Source organism: Pollicipes pollicipes, unplaced genomic scaffold (genome assembly GCF_011947565.3).
Source record: "Pollicipes pollicipes isolate AB1234 unplaced genomic scaffold, Ppol_2.1 Scaffold_4881;HRSCAF=5763_pilon_pilon_pilon, whole genome shotgun sequence".
Classification (NCBI taxonomy): domain Eukaryota; kingdom Metazoa; phylum Arthropoda; class Thecostraca; order Pollicipedomorpha; family Pollicipedidae; genus Pollicipes; species Pollicipes pollicipes.
The window spans coordinates 4,934,658-4,956,350 of record NW_023596576.1 but is presented as its reverse complement, the minus strand read 5'-3'; the positions used below and the strand labels follow the sequence as shown (position 1 = coordinate 4,956,350).

Below are 21,693 nucleotides of genomic sequence, written 5' to 3'. Positions count from 1 at the left end.
CTCCAAGCTGACTATCCACCAGTTAGAGTACTTCCACCCCACAGTTTTCCGTCAGCCCCTGCCGCCGCCGCCCGGCACACACCGGCGGCCGCCAGCTGAGCGCGGCTCCAGTGACGTCACGCGCGAGTCGGCCGGCCGCGCGCGCTGCCACTGACCGGGCGCCAGCGCGCGCGGCCGGCGCCAGTCGGCGTCTCGCCGGCGCGCCGATCGATCGCGGCGGCAGTAGGCGGAGCTTGTGCCGGTCACGTGATACCAGGGGCGGAGCCAATGCGCGGGGAAATGGCGGCGGCGCAGAGCGGCGCCGGCCGGCCGGCGAGCACCTGGTACCGCGTGCGGGCGCGAGGCGGCACGGGGCCATGGGGGACCGCTCGCAGGGTGAGTCCCGGGCGCGGGTCAGCCGGTGACCCGACTCCGCCCCTTCCGGGTCAGCCGGCGCGGCCGCGCGCCGCGCCGGCCCCCGACGCATGCACCGGCCGTCTGTAATGGAAACCTTTTAGTCGCTATCGTCTTTATCATGTTTCCGATACGCGGCAAGTTTTCCTGAATTGTGGTTTCTAATGACGTGTGTCAGCGGAGGGGCGCGGGCGGGCGGGTTTAGTGGTGCAGCGTGACGCCTGTGGCGGTGCTCCTCAGCCGCGGACCGGCCGTGCAGTCATGGCCGACAGTTGTCACCGCCGGCTTGCGGTCGGCTGCTTGCTGCAAGCTCCGGCCGGTCGGCAGTGGGGGCGCCGCGGCGTGCATGGCAGGGCGGATGGCCGCCGCTGTCCCGTGCAGAGTGGCGGGCTGTGCATGTGAGGCGTGCTGCCGAGGGGGTGCGCCGGCTGTGGCGGCGGCGGCTCCTGGTCCTGCTGGGACCCGCTCGAGTGCTCCTGGTCCGGCCGCGGTCCGCTCGAGTGCTCCTGGTCCGGCCGCAGTCCGCTCGAGTGCTCCTGGTCCGGCTGCGGTTCGCTCGGGTGCTCCTGGTCTGGTTACGGTGCGCTCGGGTTCTCCTGGTCCGGCCGCGGTCCGCTCGGGTGCTCGTGGTCCAGCCATGGTGTGCTCGGGTTCTCCTGGTCCGGCCACGGTCCGCAGGGGTCCTCCTGGTCCGACCACGGTGCGTTCGAGCGCTCCTGGTCCGACCAAAGTGCCCTCGGGTGCTTCCGGTCCGGCCACGGTCCACATGGGTGCTCCTGGTCCGGCCATAGTCCGTCAGGAAGCTCCCGGTTCAGCTGCGGTCCACAGGGGTGCTCCTGGTCCGGCCGTGGTCCGTCAGGGAGCTCCCGGTTCAGCTGCGGTCCGCAGGGGTGCTCCTGGTCCGGCCATGGTCCGTCAGGGAGCTCCCGGTTCAGCTGCGGTCCGCAGGGGTGCTCCTGGTCCGGCCGTGGTCCGTCAGGGAGCTCCCGGTTCAGCTGCGGTCCGCACAGGCCCGGTCCCCGGTCTGCCGGCGCTGCTTCGGCTTCAGGTGCAAATCCGGACCCGCGGCCGCCACCAGGGCTCATTAGTGGCTGCTTAGAGTCAGCCAAACCGCGAGATGGGCCGATTTCCACCGCGGGTCGGCCTTCAGGTGGTGTTTGTGGGGTGTACTCGACTGCCGTTCCGTGTAAACCCAGGCTTCCCGCCACCTCAGTTTGTAGGCGTGTGTGTCTCTTCTCCACGTGCACAAACAGCGCCCTGCACAGCGACGCTGTCCTCCACTTGTTACAACATAGGCTGTTACGACATCTGCCGCAGTGGAGACTGGCATGAGCGGAGAGTGTAGCGTGACAGGTGCAACAACATCCGCGTCATTTATTGAATTTAGTTAAAGCTTGACATTTCACCATGAAAGTTTCACGTTTGAGCCGCCTTTTTGCGCATTGTTTTCCTTTGCGGATCGCACTTTTTTGTTTGTATGTGTGGGTTTGCGTTCAGGGCATCTGCTAAGCATAGTTTGTGACGCGTATCCTGAGCCTACCAACCAGGTGTTCCGTTCAGATGTACGGTTAATTTTGCTTCCACTTAGTCAGGCTTGAGGAGAGTTTTGATTGTTGCGTATGTTGCGGCACGGCCGCCTTTGGCCTGAGTTGACCCTTGTTGGTCAGTTACCAGCTGGCCTTTCCACGTCAGTTGAGCAAAAACGCGCCCACTCCGAGACTGGTACCTAGTGCCGTTGGAATACAAGCCCAACATCTTTTCCCTAAACACTTTGACTAAATAATCGCAAGGTATATATCGCGTGTACGCGTATGTGTACAATGGGGGGGGGGGGGGGGGGCGCTTGCTGACGTAGCCATAAAAGAAGTACTGATCATTCGATCGTTCTCCTATTTCTCCATTGAGAGCCTACCCAGACGAGAAGAAACCCTCCATCGCTGGTTTCAAGGCCATTTTAAAGGTGACGAGCAGTTGTAGCCTTAGTTGCTACGCGACTGGCTTGCACTGCATGGTGCAGCGCCACGCCAACGAAGATTCTGTAACACCACTACCAAGCTATTTAGCTTACTGTGTGACCCATGCCTAAGCTCAGAAAAGGCAACAGGTTTAGCACAACCTCACATCTTACTTATTGTTCTCTCTTGAAATCAGGAGGCTTCTTGCTGATAAATTTGATTAAATGCTCCTTGGTCACAACAAACAAGAGCAAAATGCGCTATATTTTGTTGCCAGTGTAAATCTGTTTTGCAGAAATCACGGCCATGCTGCTGGCCAAAAGAATGGACATGCTGTAGTGAGACACGAATCCTATGAGACGCGAAGGTGAACATCCTCAATCCATGCACTGTTTGTGTACCTTTGGTACATACGTTTAATGTCCATCGATTAACTAGTGTTGGCATACATTTGTCGAGTGCTTGTCTTGATAATCAATAGCAATGGGCAACTGGAAAACCTTGCCCCCCCCCCCCCTGCAAAGGATCAACATTACTTGTGATTAGTAAGCTGTTAGTATGACAAAGGGTGTGAAACAGAAGTAGGCATTTGTGAGATACTTACTAGCTTAGATGCTTGTGAGATTGTCCTAAGTAGCTCCTTTAAGCCCTCGGACTTTGTTGCGACCTTAGGAAATCCGCGTTATTTCGGCACGTTTGGGAGGGACTTGCTTCACCACCCCCAGGCAACTACAGTACCTCTCAGCCGCACGGTACCCTCTGGAGCCCGCAGTGCATCCTTGACGAAGGATATGACAACTATAGCGCACTATATTGGTGGGAACGATAGAGTAAGATGCTTGTGTTGGCAGCATTTTGGCTGGGTCATTGAAGGTGATCATGCGCAATATACGGCTGCAATATTCAGCAAAATATTCAATCTCTGCTTTCATATCGGAATCGGCCCAAAAGCGCTCTGTGAAATACGTGCGAGCAAACGGAAGCGCGCAATGAAGTGGCCGGATATGGGGGCGGGGGGGGGGGGGGGGGTAAGCTTTTCCCAGGGGCGGTTGTTCAAGTTCGACACACGCGGTATTGGATATTCCGTATATCCGTCCTGCGCCCCAGCGTGCAATAACCAGTCCATTGTACAACAGCACTTGTGTCGAACGCAGGCAAACTTTTACATTACACCGACGCGATCTGAAAAGTTGTGCGAAGTCTTCCCGATATGAAACTATGCCACCAGCTACGGTGAATGCGACAGCAGCGGGACATCTCAGTGTCGGCGCTTGTTTCAAATTGTCGGGAGTAGTGGTGAACTGTTGAGTCCACAGCCTGTGTCAGGTTAAAGTTTCACGCTGCGGATATTTTGTGGGAGTCATGGTCTACAGCGAGGTCTGTAACAATGGTGGGACATGCTTATGTCTGGCGAGAGTTACTGGCAGGAGCTCATCTTATTCAGACCACTGAGAGTTTGAGACCCTTCCAGGCGCTTTAGAGTGATGAATGCCACTGACGTTGGTAATCCCCATTTGCTTATGTGCCACCTCCATGTATGGTTATGAGCACTTCTTGTAAGGAAGTACTTCACACGGCATGTGCTACTGCAGTGATGTACATTGCCGAATGTTAGTTGAAGGTGTAGCGCACGAAGGGCTGTAGCTCAAATCACGCCCAATTACTCTCGTTTGAAAAAGGCATGTTCAGTTTTCTTTGATAATTTGACATGCATATCGGAGCACAGCCGGTGGTTAAAAAATGAGCGACAGATGCGTTGACAGCTGCTATGTGCAACTGCAAATTTCTTGCTGTCAGGACATAAGGACATGACAACGGTAACTGCACTTCACGAAATCCATTGTATGAGTCTGTTTCAAGTTGAATGCTCCCGTTTTTTACTGAGGGCTTATCGCACAGTAACCTCCCGGGCTTCAGGTACAGAAAGGGACAAGTCACTGAACCCAACTTCCAACAGGCCGAGTGCAGTATAGTTGAACTTTTACAAGCATGCGTAAAACCAACGATCGCTGCTGGAAGAAGTGCTTAAAATGGCGCCACCAATGTCACAAACCATCCAGATATGAACAGTAAGACAAAAACATATGCCCCACGCATTTCAATAATTATATTTCAAGTGGATTGAAAAGGCCAAATAATGCAAGGAAGTATGAGCCTCAGGCTTCCAACAACCCGTTGATGTCAGGATGTGAAATAAGTAGGCATTGTAAGTTGGCATGCTCCAAACTTTTTTCAAGCGTAACAAGCTATTGGTAGCCTGGTATTAGGAGCTCCCTTTTTTATTCGTCCTGTTTCAGCCATCTACAATAGCATCAGCGCTTTGTGAATAAAAGCCCTTCTACTTCTAGCAATGTCAACCATCCATCATTCCACCTACCCTCCCAGACTACAACTGCATAGCGCCTTTACTGTAGTTCCAGATATGCTTGGCCTTGGAGCATCGAAAGGAACACTGCACGCGTGCGCAAATGCCCACCGATAAATATCCCTGAATTGAACAAAACCTCCCGCAAAACACCACCATGTACTAAAATCCCCAGCTCCGGAACCGTGCATCCTCATCACAAGTGGTCCTACATGCCGTCTCAGTGGGCTCTCTGCGGGCTGGTCGTGATGTCCAGGGGTGCCGGCCCTCTCACCATGCACACCGTGATGGTGATGCGCGATTTTCGAGAATGTTCTGTCGTTCGTTGCGCGTGACAAAATCGAATATAAGGCCCGCACCCTGCCCTCCACGCGGTCTATGTTGGCTGCTGCGCCGGTAGATCATCCATCGCCGGTAGACGCTGTGGACCATCTGCCGCGTGGCGGTGATTCAGGTGCGGTCGGAATACTGTCCAGGGAGTGACGGTGATTCAGGTGCGGTCGGAATACTGTCCAGGGAGTGACAGTGATTCAGGTGCGGTCGGAATACTGTCCAGGGAGTGACGGCGATTCAGGTGCGGTCGGAATACTGTCCAGGGAGTGACAGTGATTCAGGTGCGGTCGGAACACTGTCCAGGGAGTGACGGCGATTCAGGTGCGGTCAGAACAGTGACCAGGGAGTGACGGTGATTCAGGTGCGGTCGGAATACTGTCCAGGGACTGGCGGTGATGCAGATGCGGTCTGAACACCGTCTGGGGAGTGACGGTGATTCAGGTGCGGTAGGAACACTGTCCAGGGAGTGACGGTGATTCAGGTGCGGTCGGAACACTGTCCAGGGAGTGACGGTGATTCAGGTGCGGTCGGAATACTGTCCAGGGAGTGGCGGTGATGCAGATGCGGTCTGAACACTGTCCGGGGAGTGACGGTGATTCAGGTGCGGTAGGAACACTGTCCAGGGAGTGACGGTGACTCGGGTGCGGTCGGAATACTGTCCACGGAGTGACGGTGACTCGGGTGCGGTCGGAATACTGTCCACGGAGTGACGGTGATTCAGGTACGGTCGGAATACTGTCCAGGGAGTGGCGGTGATTCAGGTGCGGTCGGAACACTGCCCAGGGAGTGACAGTGACTCAGGTGCGGTCGGAGCACTGTCCGGGGTGTTTTTCAGCCCCTTAAAATCGCGACGGGTCTGCTGACCTGACCGATCTATCTCGAAAGCCGCTAAAAGTCAAGAGCTTTGCCGGAACAAGGTCGCTGTCGCTCTAAGAGACGGTGCCAAGATACTGCGGGCGGACTGGGCTTTTCTGCCAGTTTGCGAAGTCCGAACGCGCCGATTCTGATCTGCCTCATCGGTCCTCGGACTTTTATACCTCTGGTCGACAGTAAGAGGTGATGTGACATTACGGTGTGCGCAGTCTAATGTACCTAAGCTATTCAGTGAATTTGCGGAGAGCATAATGCATATAGATAAGACAGCACTGATAGCCTTATTCTTCTTCCTCATAGAATAACCAGGAGAATCAAAAGACAGATGCATTGATATTTCGACTTCATACCTTTATCAAAAGAATATCAGAAGTGATATCCCCGCCGATGTTCTTTTCGATAAAGGCATGTAGCCGAAATATCAATGCATGTATCTCTCCATTCTCCTGGTTATTCTGCTAGGAATGGGGTTATTAGTACTGTCTTGTGTACAGCCTATATACAATACAGCCTATATACAAAAAGCATGAGACATAAATTGCTATAATATGTATATAGCCAGAGGCAAAAAGGGGAAATGGGAATAATCGGCACGCTGTCTCAGGCTGCAAATGATGGGATGAAAATGTTTGGTGTTATTTGTGTTTTTTTGTTTGTGAAGTTGCAAATGTTTGCACGGTTTTGAAGTTGTCATGTATCAGTGTTCTATTACTTATACATCTGTTCCTCAGTGCGTTTGCCATTTTCGCCAAAGTGACGTGAATGGTAGGTCAGTAGTTCGATGGCTAAATGACCAATGCAGGATGGCTACCTGCTCCTGTGTGCAGTGCGCCATTCTCAGACCAATCCTTGCTCCTGGTAAGCGCGGGGCTCCATTGCCGAGTCCACTTTGTCGGCATTAAAGTTTCATAAACATTCAACATCCCGTGTGGTTGCCCTCGTTTGCTTAAAACGAAACATACCAATGTGCGGGAACATAACCCTAACATGGGGCACCCCCAGAGGTCACTGCCTGATCCGGCGCCGAACACGTGTCTGGGACAAGCTTCCCGAAAGCGGCCGGATACAACCAGAAATACATCATGATTACACGCTCTGTTCCGAACCTGAACCAGACAAGCTGTCGATGAAACGCCATGCTGTGGGTGGGGCTGCCGTTCACGGGTATCTGCCGAGCTCTCGGCCGCCTGTGACTCTCTCAGATAGCAGGCGTGCCCCCTCCCCCGCCCACCTGAGTCGGGCGCCGGCGGAGACACTTGTTGACCCCGGGCGCGCTTCGCCGGCTCAAGTTCACCATTGATTTTTAGCAGCCGTTTGCACCTGCACCGCAGCTGGACGCGACAGGCGCTGCCGAGCCCAACACCGCCAGCTGAAATATGGCCGGCACGCCTGCGTGCTGATGAGCCCGGGCAATTAACGGAGCCGCGGCCCCGCTGAGGACAGACGGTGCGCCACCGTGTCATTAGGATCAGCGCCGTCAAAAACAGCCGTTTCGCGGGTATACACACGTAAGCACACACGAGGCGCGTGTCTTGTCCGGCAGCCACCTTCGTCGGCTTTGGTGGGGTGTGCGGGGCGTGGAAGTGATTAAATTGTTTTGAAGAGGCTCGGATGATGCCCCCACTTATTGTGGACAGCGCGCCAGGGAATCGCACCTGGTATGTGCCGAGCTAACGGGAGGACGCAACTGTCCGCGGGCTTCGTCGTTCACGGTTTCGATTTGGCTTAATAGTTACATAACTTTGTTTGCGTTTAGCTTGCGGAGAGCCGTTAGTCGGCGAGATATTACGAAGTGCCTAGCTGTTTTTGGGGTCGTAAACGGCCGGTGGTTTAATTGTTATCCCACGCCGTTTTCACTCGAAATTAATTACTCACTTCCCTTGGCGTGCGCGCCTTATCATACTGATGCATCTCCCTGGCCGGCAGCCATGAAAGAGGCTAGTTTCCTGTGACGGGCGTCATGCCTCTGTGTTTGATGTCGTGAATAGGCGCGGAGGGCTGGTCGGCCGGCGCCGGCTGACATACCGTTTCCGGCGGTCGCTTCTACCGGGCGAAGCGCGCGGCCGGCGGCGGCCCCGGGCGGCTACGCTCGGACGCCGAGCTGCCGCCGGGGCCGCGTCACGGCCCGCCGGGCCCCTGTCAGCGGCTGCAGGCAGCCCGACTGCTGGAGCTGCACGGCTCGGTGGGAGCGGAGCAGCCGAGCTGCTCCCGGTCCCGCCCGCGGCGGCGGCTGGGCGCGGCGGCCGGGCGATGCTCCCTGCGGATCGTGCCGCTGTCGGGCCACGGCTCGGTGGGAGCGGGGGAGCCGAGCTGCTCCCGCTCCCGCCCACGGCGGCGGCTGGAGAAGGCGCCGGGCGCTCCCATCTGTCCTGGCAGTGGAGCGGGGGCATCCCTCCCCCCACAAGCATGCAAATAGCCCGACTAAACTGAGCTCTGCACTGCCATGGATGGCGTGGTCGCTGGCTCCAATATCCATACGGTAAGCCAGTTGTCCAGATAGGGGTTCTGATTTCAGCGTATGTTTCGCAAAAAATACACGAAGGCAGCTGAGACGGGCATGAAAGTGCCCAAATGCCGCGCTGTCTTATCTCAAACCCTCCGAACAGGATCGTAAACAAACACTTGAATAATTTATTGCAAGCCACAACACAGCTTCAGCTGTTCAGGACTGCATTCCAGGAGTTGCACCGCCTGATGTCTGGCACATGACTAGCTGGCAGCGACAGCACCGCCAGCAGAACAGGGCGATCTCGAAGGGCGACCTGTCATTTCGAGTGAGCCGTGGTCGAACACAGGTCTCCATTCCGAAGGCTCTCGCAGGCCCGCCGGTGGCACCGACCAGTCGGCCCGAGCGGACCTATCGCGATGTACGCCGCACCCGCCGCAAAACAATTGGCTCTGGTCGAAAAACTGTTTTAAATATACAAAAATCGGGCGCTGATAGCGCCATCCCGGCGGCCTGGGAACGGCGCCCGCTGCTGGTGCCCGTCCCAGCAGCGCTCGACGCTGACAGTCTGTTTGGATTCGCCGCGCGTCCGGCCGTGAAGAAGTGGCGGCTATGGTGCGGATCGGCCGGACTCCGGACCTGACGCCGGCCGCGCAAAAACTGACGCCTCGCCGCTAAACGCAGAACAGCTGTAGCAGACGAGATACCCGACATGTGCCAGGTGGAATCAGACAAGATAAGATTCTATCTCCTGTCCGCCCCTGCCCTGCCCTCGGAGGGGGACGGGGCCCTCTCACGCGGCCGCCGTCCCCCTCCGACGACGCCGCTTCCTTTCAGCGGATTAGCGTGGCTGCGATATCGAAACAAGGAGCGGAGGGAGCGCTGAGCCACGAGGCAGCTGGCGGCGGTGGCGCGCCGCCCAACTGGGTGGGCAAACATCTCGCAAGTGTGCAAAAACAGCCGGGGGCTGGGGAAATCGAGACGAATCACGTTAGTTATGTTAGGATTGTCATCATTTTTGCAACATCTATTGCACATATTCAGCGGAGGTATGCGTTTTGTCAACTGTGGCAAGCATGCGGTGGAAATGTGTTACTATGCACACGCAAGAGGACCAGAAAAGGCCAAAAGCTTATCATGCAAAGCGCACATAAGGTCATGGAATGAAGACACATAAGCACAACCTACGAGATCCATTTGATTTCTGAACTGAAGATCTTTCCCGATGTTTAGAATCCCTATGATGCTCTTTCAGCGACACATTCACATTGACATCATGTTAAACGTGCGCCTAGAGATATGCGTTTCCATTTTACGCAGTTTCTTGCGACCTTTGGCCATACGTCGAGCATTTGATGATACGCGGTGGCAGAATTTAATTCCCTTTTCTAGAATTCCCTTTCTACGATTTCCGCGTCGTGGGCTGCTATTTCTCTAGGGTTTCAAGCAGTTTCTGTTGTATAGTTAGCTACGCCGGCTTGCGGGCAGCCAGACGGATCAATAGAAAGACGTTACCACCGCCACCTCAATGACCTCACCCCAACCTCATTATTCGTCCCATACCCTGTCGACCAACGAAACTCTACACCTGACTCACACGGTTGTACGTGAAGCGTGTCTTACAAGGTTGTAGAGCTGTTAGACAATCCAGTGCGAGTGGTCACAACAGTCAAACCCCTCACAAAGTTGGCCAACGCAAACGCGAGCTTGCGCCCACGCGGTATCGCTGTCCCGCCCCCAGCCCCGTCCGGAGTCCCTGCGCCGTCCCCAGTCCCATCCGGAGCCTCTGCGCCGTCCCCAGTCCCATCCGGAGCCCCTGCACCGTCCCCAGTCCCATCCAGAGCCCCTGCGCCGTCCCCAGTCCCATCCGGAGGACTAACTGACCCAGACCCGCTTGCGTCTCCCCAGGCAAGAAGACGTCGCAGTGCGCGGGCTGCGGCGGCGCCATCCACGACCAGTACATCCTGCGCGTGTCACCCGACCTCGAGTGGCACGCCGCCTGCCTGCGCTGCGCAGAGTGCAACCAGTTCCTCGATGAGACGTGCACGTGCTTCGTGCGTGATAGCAAGACGTACTGCAAGAGCGACTACGTCAGGTGAGCGCGCCTCGACTGTGCGAGGCGATGTGAGGGAGGGGGGGGGGAGGAGGACCGGCGCTGTTCTACGGACCCTAGGCTGCGGAGGGCCGGAAAGGAAAACGGCTGGCCGGTGTCGTTAGTGGTAGCCGCTGCTGTGCCAGACCAAGCATTTGATAACGCCAGAGATATCCCACAAGTAGTGCCACCCCAGTATGATCTACGGCTCTCTTCTGCCATCACGCTCACGCCGGTCAAAACTTCCGGTGTTCACTCCTTCAGTTTCATATCTAGCCTCTGAATACTATTTCCGATTCGTTCAATATTAGTGTGCGTGACGCGACTTTTTCTTGGAATTCTGTCATAAGAAGCTGATGTGTAACAGCGAGGGCAACGACCATTAATATTCTGCTCCATTGGATGTCTCGACCAATGACGATTTTTCAATACCGGTATGCATCCATGACAACTCAATGAGGGCACCGTGAAATTCATGGCTTAATTTCAGCCATTCGTAACAGCAAAACATCTCTGCCTTAGCACCTATTTCGAGTGATGTGTGACAACCGGTAAATGCTGAGTAAGGCTCAAATCGGAGCGAACGTAAATTTTGAATTTGCGCACAAAGGAACGGACTTACGACGGTTTTCTGTCATGAGAGTATACCGCACTTACTTCACATAAAGCGTACTCAGTTTTTTATAGGAACCAGATGTGTGTAGTTAATATCAAAGCAAAGCAAACCTACACCTGCACTGACATTGGCCTTACACATAACCTACTTTGCTCGGGAATGTAGGGCTGTGAAATATTGATATGTCTAATCCTCCGTCCAGACAATAAGGCCTTATCACTTGAAGACGGTCCCTGCACTCATTCTTATCTCTCTGAACCTGGCTGCTATAATTTAAGACAGTGCTTTGCCGGTGTTTGAGCTTTCCGTTCCATTCCCCGGGGCGTTTCGTTGAACTGCTGATTTCTGTCGGGCCGGCAGCGATAGAGCGCTATCAGAGAGACCAATCCGTCCAAACAAGCGGCCCGGCTGACCACGGCCGCTACAAAAAGCCAGCTCGCGGCACAATCACCGCCACAATTATGTCCGGCATTAATGTTTGATGCCCCCGCTGAAGCAGCGTTTCGGCTGGGACCGGCAGGTGGAACCCCCCTCCCCTCTCCCCCACCCTCCTGTGCCCTTCGACACCCATGCCGACGGACGCACGCGACCGCATTGTACCACGCCACCTCAGTGCGGGCACAAAAAGGCGTGTTTGACGGCTGTCCGTCAGTTGTGTCCGGCTGCGAGTCACTTCCGGTCACACGCGAAAGGACCGTGGTGAGCACTGACCAGTGCCGTCACCCCAGTCCAACGATCCGTGTGGTCGCCGCTAGTCCACGGCCATGCCCAGTCTTCTGAACCATGCGGCCACCCCCAGTCCACGGCTACCCCAGTCCACCGAACCATACGGTCACCCCCCAGTCCACCGAGCCATGTGGCCACCCCAGTCCACGGCAACCCCCAGTCCACCGAACCATGCGGTCACCTCCAGTCCACTGAACCATGCGGTCACTCTAGTCCACGGCCACCCCCAGTCCACCGATCCGTGCGGTCCCTGGCTCTGGATCGTCCCTGACAACTGAGCAATAGAGTGACGGAAAGCAACGAGCTTCCTCGCGCGGAGTAGCACCGAAAGTCTGGCTTGGCTGGCTGCCGGCCTGCCCTCTGGCTGTCCGGTCGGAGTTGCACCGAGAGTCTGACTTGGTTGGCTGCCGGCCTGCCGTCTGGCTGCTGGGTCGGAGTAGATCCGGCACCAAGTTGGGGGATACCCATTTTCTGTAAAGGTGCCAGTCGGCTCATTTTTGGAGTGTAGATGGGTCGTATATCCTTTTTGCTCCCTGTGTTAAACATTTACCCAACCCGATCTTGCTCTTCCTTGGGCGGCGATATTTGTATTTGATATAAACATTGGTAAGAGTCGGTTTGCGGTACACGTCCGTCCATGACGATAGTGTTATTCTGTCCGGTGACAGGGTCGTCGAGAAAGGGAAGTCATCCTTCACTTTCAATTTTGAGGGTGACATTGACTGAAGGCCCGAGATGGAGTCAACGTCATCAAATAAGTCGTTGAAGGCGTCGCGCCCATGCTCCCAGGCGGCAGAGGTGTCGGCCCCGTATCAAGGCGTGACGCCCATGCTCCTAGGTGGCAGAGATGTCGGCCCCGCATCAAGGCGTGACGCCCATACTCCTAGGTGGCAGAGATGTCGGCCCCATATCAAGGCGTGACACCCATGCTCCCAGGTGGCAGGGATGTCGGCCCCATATCAAGGCGTGACGCCCATGCTCCCAGGTGGCAGAGACGTCGGCCCCGTACCTTTTCCATACATCCGGTTCCAATGGAACCGTCCACTGCGCCAGATCTTCCAAAACCGCTATGCACACGTTCACGAAAACCATAGACAGGGAAAGACCAGCTGTGTTACGTTCCGTCTGCACGTAAAACTTGACTTCCCGCAGGAAGCAAGTGTGATGCATTCTTGATGTACAGCTTGATGAGGCACTCGATTGAGACAATGGTCAGAAATGTTCATTCTGGCAGCGTGTGGTCATTTATGGGTTTGTCACAGATCACAAATATTGTCTCTTCGACAGGAACCTTAGTAAACAAGCACGTGACGTCAACAAATGTCAGTAATACGATAAAGCCGTAAGTCCTCGTTGCAGATAGCCAGAGGCGGATTTTTTTCTTCAAATCTCTGACGCGGCATGGTATAATTGTGCAACAATTATTTATACATGATGCATGTTGCGTCCTTCGATTTTACGCTCAGAAGCAATGGACGTGGAGAGGGAAGGTGAGTGGGCAAGCACTTCCAAATATGCTATAAGTTCCAATCATACAGCCATTGTTGCTGTCGGCTAACATACCGCAGATCACGCAGACAGCGCTACTGCCCAACCAGGGCGCCGCGGACCATCACGAACAGCGCTACTGCCCAATCAGGGCGCCGCGGACCATCACAGACAGCGCTACTGCCCAATCAGGGCGCCGCGGACCATCACGGACAGCGCTACTGCCCAACCAGGGCGCCGCGGACCATCACGAACAGCGCTACTGCCCAACCAGGGCGCCGCGGACCATCACGGGCAGCGTGACTGCCCAACCAGGACGCCGCGGACCATCACGGACAGCGCTACTGCCCAATCAGAGCGCCGCGGACCATCACGGACAGCGTGACTACCCAACCGGGGCACCGCGGACCATCACGGACAGCGTGACTACCCAACCGGGGCACCGCGGACCATCACAGACAGCACTACTGCCCGACCAGGGCACCGCGGACCATCACGGACAGCGTGACTACCCAACCGGGGCACCGCGGACCATCACAAGCAGCACTACCGCCCGACCAGGGCACCGCGGACCATCACAGGCAGAGTTGGCGTCCAGCTACGGAGGCGCCAATGTTCATCGACAGCATTACGGTGCCGGGTTCCTCGATAGCCCCCACTTCACGCCGCCAAGAGCACCAGGCATTGCCGCCGAGGACCGTAGGACCCTCGGACCAGGCCGGCTTGGAGCCTAAACGTACGATACTTAGGGGCTAATGTCACATTTTGTAAAATCCAAAAGAGAGTGCTACCGCTCGCTCCTCTCTTCACTCGCCACCATCGGTGCCGCCAGACGGTGTAATGGTTCATTCGGCGCTTTGCAGTGGTACCGCGGCACAGCTGATGTTCACACCACGCCCCTTCCTCCTCTCCCTTTCACTGTTCGCCCGGGTTCATGTTTGGGCGGTGGTTCTCAAGAGCTGAATAACGTAAGGCGAGTCCACCCAGTCCGGCCAGACACTCACACGTAGGTTTCGTGATGCTGGGGACATGTCAGCGAGAGCGACAAGTCTGGCGCCGCGTACAATCACACGTGTCACACGCCCACGCCTGGGGATCGGACCTCCATGCAGATGTGTAAGCTTTTAGCCAGTGGGTACTATCATCTGTGTGGGAGGAATTTTTAGATGGCGTATTTGGTTTGTTGCGGCGGGAGTGATATCTGCATGCTGCATACTCTCATGGTAAAGGTGCAGAATTGTTGCAGGCGGGTCTTGCCCAGGATAGGTGCCAAATCTGACTTGCATGAAAAAGATCAATACCACGAAAAGTCAGGGGACCCAACGGTACACTTGTTCTCTGACAATCAAACGACTCTTTGATGTAAGCTCAACAACGGCGTTTTATGCATCTTGCGCCATCATGTTCACGGGCAATGTTTTACCCTTAAGAGTGCCAGAAAAGAGCGAAACAGCATAGGCTGGACGCAGGCATGCTATTTGTTTTCGTCAAAACGTGCTAGAAAAGTTTCGTCAAAAGGTGCGTCATGATTTCCAACCGGAACACTTGGTGTCGTTGCGTCATGCTGCGCTCAGCATCAGTCAACCAATGACCGACCGACGGCGGCGGCTCCTGCCAGGGCGTTGCGCGTTGGCAATGACATTTCGGTCAGGTGACACGCCTTTTGTCCTCGCAGTCTGACACTGTGCATTCCGGTAGAAAACCGCGGTCGGGCTCAAGTAGTGGTACGTTTTATGCATTAGCGAGTTGATGGCCGCAATTATCTCTTTGTGGACTATAATGCGAGCCTGCTTTCTTATCTCTTTGCCTAGGTTCTGGCATGATAAGATTAGAACTATCGTGTTGCCGACAAAGCTGTGTTCGACTCCCACTCTGAGTTAGCTCAGGAATCAGCCAGAATTGTGTTGATTCAGAGTGGACTGTATATATATATATATATATATATATATATATATATATATATATATATGCATGCTATATGGCTGACACAATAAAGTGACCAGCATGCGATTGAGGCTGGGAATTGCATAGGCAAAGTGCTCACCACTCACCGCCTTATAAAATGAACTTTCTGCAGTATGCATCTCTTACATGTCAATAATCGTTCTTATTGTGGCTAACAATGCGTTGAACGTCTCCGGTCATTTAGCGTCGAAATGACCCACACCGTTTTCCGCGAGAGCAATGAAACCAGCCCATTGTAATTACTGCTCAACTTATAAGCTGAATAAGGTGGAGAGATGCAAAAAACAAGGAGTAAAACAAGCAAGCAGCGCCAACTTCCCTCGAGTCGACTTGGAAATAATTGACAGCAATTCTCGCGGTGCAGAGCCAGTGCACATACCATCTGTTTTTAGACAGCCGGAGCCAGCTATAGAGTTCACTTCAATCTGCCAAAGTTCGCTGGGTGAGGGTAGTAATTAGCTCTTTAAATGAGGTCAAAGTCGGTCAACTATGCCCAACTGGATTCAAACAGAAGTCTGGTCGTCGATGCGGAAGGCTTACTTGAAAAGTTCATTTAGAAGGTTTAACTCGAGAGGGCTTCTTTAATACTTTTTGTTGTCTCAAAACGTTGAGAACGTCGAAAACTCTCTTACGGACACTGTTGCGGACGCAGACAGAGAAACAAACACTCATGAAACTTCCTTCTCTGCGGCGCGGAAAAGGGTCAGTTTTCCCAGGTATGCGAGGGCAACGCACCTGACCGAGCTGAAAGGTCTGGGAGGGAGATGAGCAGCCGAGCCCTGGCCATCTTGTAAACCTCGTGCAGAGGCGGCACGATTCCTTTAAACACGTTATTGGCCAGTGGTCTGGTCAATAACATTTTGGGTAGAGCGCATAGGCGTCAGAGCGGAAGACAGGCTTGTGTCAGGAACTTTTCTCATCTCATGAGACGTTTTTGGATATAAGCGGGGCATTTGTACATGTCCGGGGACCCCGTCAATCCGAGGAAGTCTGGAGTCTGGAATCAGAACTTATGTTTCATCTCAGCGCTTCGGAGTCCCTGATAATTCCCACAAGGTTCAAGCAACATTCCTTCAATGGAAGAGACGTTAGCGAAAATTGCAGTCCTGTCAGGAGAACAAGGACTCTCTTCGCGGCTCCAGTGCTGGTCACATCGGTCGTCCCGTGGGCTCATTATGCTCCAGGTCTCATCACCATCCGCTCCGCCGGGAAAGCACGGGCTCCCCTACATCAAGGACTCCTGTTTCACGCAGGAGGCGAGGAGTTCAGTTATAACATTTCCCGCAGGAGGGGAGTGAAACCTATCTGACCTTCCCTGGATGCTTCTCTGACGCTCATAAAAATTGTGTGGTGTCCTGCAGCTCTGTCGTCAGCCCTGGACCCCACGCGAGGTGCACGACGAGATGCCAGTTAGCCGTCAGTTCATTCGGTAGAACTACCTTCTGGACTTATAAATATGTATGCTGGGTTGTAATGAAGAAGACGATAACGAGCCAGGGCCATTTGCCATTCACATGAGCGTGGCGACAGTTTGCAATCGCAACAAATGTTAATGCTTGCGTGCAACACTGTAATCAATCCAGCCTTTTCGCTGCATAAATTGCTACCCTACGGATGCTCCCTGCGTTTCATTCACGTGCGTTGCTTCAAGCAGTCGGGTAGGGTCCCGACTTGATATCGCATCTTTAGCTTGCAGATTTCCCGGAACAGGCCGGTGCTGATTAGGGACTACGCTCTTGTGTCTAGTTGTCTTAAATTAAAGATGTCGCGATAATTTTCTCATTTGACTGTGGCGAATATAATTAGTGCAGTACTGCCGGACGATAATGACTCCGACGACAGCAATTCGGCAGACAATGAGAAATCAATATGACCAACTTTGACTTTGCGGTCGTAGGGCGCCGCATACGGCTAAAAGCAAAGTTTGAGCCTGTAATTCTAGAGGGATGTTCCTTTGGAGCGTGCGTGGCTCAGTCAAAACAAGAACGAGCGAAATCACAGGCGCCAAAACAGGAGGCCGATGTTGTGCTTACTTGATGACAGTTTCAGTCGTCAACACGTTTTTACACCAGCTGTTTTCTAGCCGTAGCACTTGCGAACAGCCAACACACCGTATAGACACATCCAGGCCAACGATTCTCCGTCTCTGGGCCTGCGTACTATATTTCACGGGGCCTACTTTCTTTTCGAGGGCGGAGCACTTAGGAACCGGTGTCTTACGCGCAGTGTTTACGGTCACACGGTGCCGGGGGCACATCGTAAAAGCCTTCCACTCCAGGCTAATGCCAGTATGCAGTCCGGTTTTAGACAGCACTGGCTGCAGCTGAGTGCAGCGCTGAACAACAACTTTGTTGCATGAGCGCGTCGCTATTGCATATAGCCCTTTCCTGAAAATAAAGAAATCTTAAAAATAGACCTGGTGCATTTTTTCACCCTGCAAGAGATTCTGAGTTGTGCTGGCTTTCGTATTCGGGGATCACAGTTTAATGGACGAGCGTTCTGTAAATTGCTACCGTTTCACAACTTTTACCTTCAATAAAATTGATAAAATCAGTTTTGTGAACTACGACATTTAGCCCAAAATACACGTTTTTTGCTAACCCTAACGGCAGGACAGTCGCCCCACTAGGAGCCACTAATCAGAACAATGCACATTACCGCCTTTGGCATAATGACCTCAATTGGATCCCTTACCGGATGTGAGCAGCGATCACCGTAAGATTGACTGGCCGGCCTCAGTCATTGGTACAAGAGGCGGACGTGCGGTCAGAATGGCTCCAGACGCACAGGGACAGCAATGCAAACCAATATTAGATGACGCTGGTTGCACTGCTAGCATCGTGAAATATCAGTTGAAAATTGCAATAATCTGATACAATAGAATAAGTTAGTCCAGAATTATGTTTGTATGCTTTATGGACTAGTTTATTACAATACGATCTTAAGGCTTTTCGGCTGCAGACATTTGAACAGAATTCTTGAAGTTCCCGGTGCACATCATGACGCGGTCTTCACGAAGTGCCACGACTTCAGTTGTCATCAGACTTGTATTTGACGCTGGGAGAAATCGGAGTCGATTCCGAAACTAAACAAATTTTCCTTGAGTCAACGTAAAATTTATTTCCTTGCCAATGATGTGACCCCCAGTTGAATTTGGGTCGACTTTGTTGGGCTGCAGTTAGGGATAAGTTGGCTTTGATTGGTGCGTGCTGAGCGACGTGCATTCTTGTTCCAGGGGAATATTCAAGAGGAGAGGGGGGGTGGGGTGGGGTGGGGGAGGAGGGGAGACACCGAGGACACGTGAAATTTGCGTCCTCGGTATGAAATTATGACAGAGTATGGTTACTGTATGAAATCAGGAGAAATTTCATACCATCCTTATGAAATTCCACATATATATTTTACCTTATATGACTTATCTATGTGAGCAAAATAGATGATGAAAAACCGTACACACTTAAGAAATAGTTAGAGCAAAAGCATGCAAAATCGTTATAAGTCTCATAACAAAAAAGCACGCCTGGGGCGCAATGAAACGTGCTTTAAGCAACAAAAAGACTCGCGTTGTCCTCCATTGCTAAAACCTACACACACCCCTGTTTTGATATCTGGTATCTGGTATTTGGGTGGTTTGGCAGTCACATAATCGTCCAGAGGTCAAGAGGCCGCTTTAGAATAGATCCCTAGTCCTCCATGTGAAAGTCTGGGCATCCTCCCAACCACGTTTTTCATCGCCCCTGTCCTTGAAGCTCAGCACTTGTTGCCATCTCTGTCCAGTGACGAGCCTCCTTTCCCGCAGGCTGTTCGGGACCAAGTGCGAAAAGTGCGGCGACGGCTTCCGGAAAACGGACTTTGTGATGCGCGCCAAGGACAAAATATACCACATAGACTGTTTTCGTTGCGCTCTGTGCGACCGCCAGCTCGTTCCCGGCGACGAGTTCGCGCTAACGGACGAGGGACTCTTCTGCAAGGACGACCACCAGTTGGAGAAACTGTGCGAGAACAACAACAATAACACCAAGTTGTCTGCGCTGGAGCCCAAACAAGAGGCGACCACGCCGAAGTCGTCAGGTAGGCGCCACTGCCCGGCACAATGTCACGTGCAAATTGCCGCTTTTTGTGTGCGGGCCGCCGTAAAAACGGCAGGAATGTTGCGCGGCATGCGGGCCGCCCGTAGAAGGCGAGTTCAAGGGATGTCCGCGGGTTGGTGCGTGGGGCGCGCGGCGCCTGGCTTGACGGCTGTTCCGCAGTGTTCGTGTCCAGGGCGGGGCTCGACGCATTCGCCATCGATCTGTTCGGCGCTGCAGCAGCGGTGCCACCTGACACCGGCAGGCCGGACAATAACGCCGTTCTGCCCTGGTGCCTCTCCAAGCCGACCTCTCAGTTTTAAAACAGATTACGCCTCATTCTGTATGGGGACGGAGATCAGTGGGCAGGGGCCGACACCAGGCGTCGGAAGGGGGGAGGGGGGCGTATTTCATTAGGGGCGCGCCTTTCAATAACGCGCGCCGCGCCTCCAGATTAGCCGGGTGTAGGATGCGCGTGCTCTGCCGGGGTGTCCACAGAGAGGCCGGGCCCCGCTCGCGGATAGTATCTGCGGGGGGAGCTGGGCCAACATATTGAGATAACAACGATAAGCACGGAGGTGTATTGGATTATTGTCGGTAACCGGCTGGGGCGGCGCGGCCCCCGGGGAGCGTGGCCGCCCTATCGCCGCCCATCGCCCCCAGACAAGTGCACGCCGGCCGGCGGGCGTGATAGAGCATGCTGTGATAGTCTCCGGCTGATGGCCGCCACGCGTGCCGCCGCCACACCGCCGCGCTTATAAACACAGCACTCGAACGCGCCAATTGCGCGGGCGTCGCGCGCTATTATCCGGCGCGGGAGCCCCGCCGAGACCCGAGGGCGACGCTGGAGCCCTGCCAGGGGCCCGCGGCGACACGAGAGCCCCGCCGAAGTCCCGCCAGGCCCGGGCGGCGCCGCGCGTCGCGTGCGCGGACTGGCGCGCCGTTTAGCGGTGTCGTGAGGCCGCCTATTTAGGCCGACTCACGGCCAGGTAATTGGGAGGCGCTGTTGACCGCCGGCCGAGAGTGGGGCCGGCGGCGTCGCCAGATGGTGCGCTGCCGCTAGTTCAACGTCCGGCGATTGGCGGAGATTTGGGCGTGCTCTGGCGCGGCGGCGGCGTCATCTGGCGCGGGGCGGGCCGGCGCTGCGCCGACCTGTCATTAGGCAGTCCAGCCGGCCACTCACCGGCCGGCGCCGGCTCGTCTCGGGCGCGCCAAAAATGTATTTGTCTCGGCAGCCATCGGCCAATCAGCGACGGCGTAGCAGGCCCCGGCCGGGACTGCGTCCACAAGACACACATTGGTCGGGGCCTCTGTCCAAGCAGGGGGCCTTGGGCTGGCCTTCGTCCACGCGGCCCGCCCCGGCCAGGCCTCTATACACGCAGTGAGCCTCGGCAGGGTCGTTTTCTACGCAGTGGGTCCTGGTCGGGGCCTCTATCCAAGTAGCGGGCCCCAGTAGGGCCTCCGTCCATGGACGCCCGCCGCTGGCCGGTGCGGCGGCAGCCGAGCATGGTTTTTGCTGGTTACATTAGGTGATTTTTTGCCGACTGGGACTGCTGATTCGGTGCCGGTTGGGGCTTGGGTGGGAGGCACTCAAGTCGTCGCTCGTCAGGGCTGATGGAGCAGAGATAACCCGTGGCACGTGATTATACATTGATCCAGACAGCGAGACTCGTGTCTGTCTCGGGGCTGGTGTGGTGGGTGGGGCCGGATTGGTCAGCCAGGCTGTCAGGATTGCTCCCGTGGAGACGGGTCTTAACACCAAGTGGGCGTGCGGCTCGACGGACCGTGTCTCAGTCCGGTGCTCCAAACTCATGCATCATTTGAACGCAACTCTGGCCTGCGCTTCAAATAGTTACGTGAGATCAAAATGAGCCCAAATACATGAAACCGACAAGCGCTACAGATATAAAAAAGCTGATCGAGCGCATCCAGGTGGTCCAATCACCAACACAAAAGTTGTCTCTTACACGATGTCTATGTAACGACATGTAATGTCTGTCTATGCACGACAAGCTCATGAAGAGCTGCTGGCTATGTGAAGCACCACCTGAGACACGTCGGAATTGCTGTGATAGGTAAAACCCAGCCGCCTTGGTCATCCGGTGCATTCATAGCGCATAACAAGCATTACGCTATGAGAAGTTCTGAGAGTCAGCTGATCTTCCCACCGCCAAGTTTAGACTTGCTGAAAGTCACTTCTTTTTTCCCCGGATTAGTCAGGATATAGGGGGCATCGGCCATGCAACTGTCATTAATTCTTGCTCATCATGAATGTCAACATTCGCCGGCGTTGAGCATAAGGGCAATGGTGGTGTGGAATATTTCACAATGCTTGCGGAGAGTCGCGCAACGAAACTGTAAACCAACGCTCTCC

At 54.7% G+C, this 21,693-nt stretch overlaps 1 protein-coding gene across 1 annotated transcript; it reads left to right on the top strand.

Annotated features, from left to right (window-relative positions):
* The first annotated feature begins 306 nt into the window (after nucleotides 1–306).
* LOC119101832 (insulin gene enhancer protein ISL-1-like) lies at nucleotides 307–19,777 on the top strand. The gene is made up of 4 exons (XM_037225258.1): nucleotides 307–375; nucleotides 10,274–10,460; nucleotides 19,052–19,323; nucleotides 19,773–19,777. Exons 1-4 carry the CDS (start codon nucleotides 357–359, stop codon nucleotides 19,775–19,777), a joined length of 483 nt encoding a protein of 160 aa, XP_037081153.1. The 5' UTR covers nucleotides 307–356.
* Nucleotides 19,778–21,693: the final 1,916 nt, after the last annotated feature.

Bases quoted from the DNA above. Each gene is read 5' to 3' on its own strand.
- LOC119101832 (XM_037225258.1), top strand. The intron at 10,461-19,051 runs GTGAGCGCGCCT...CCTTTCCCGCAG, and splicing joins TGCAAGAGCGACTACGTCAG to GCTGTTCGGGACCAAGTGCG.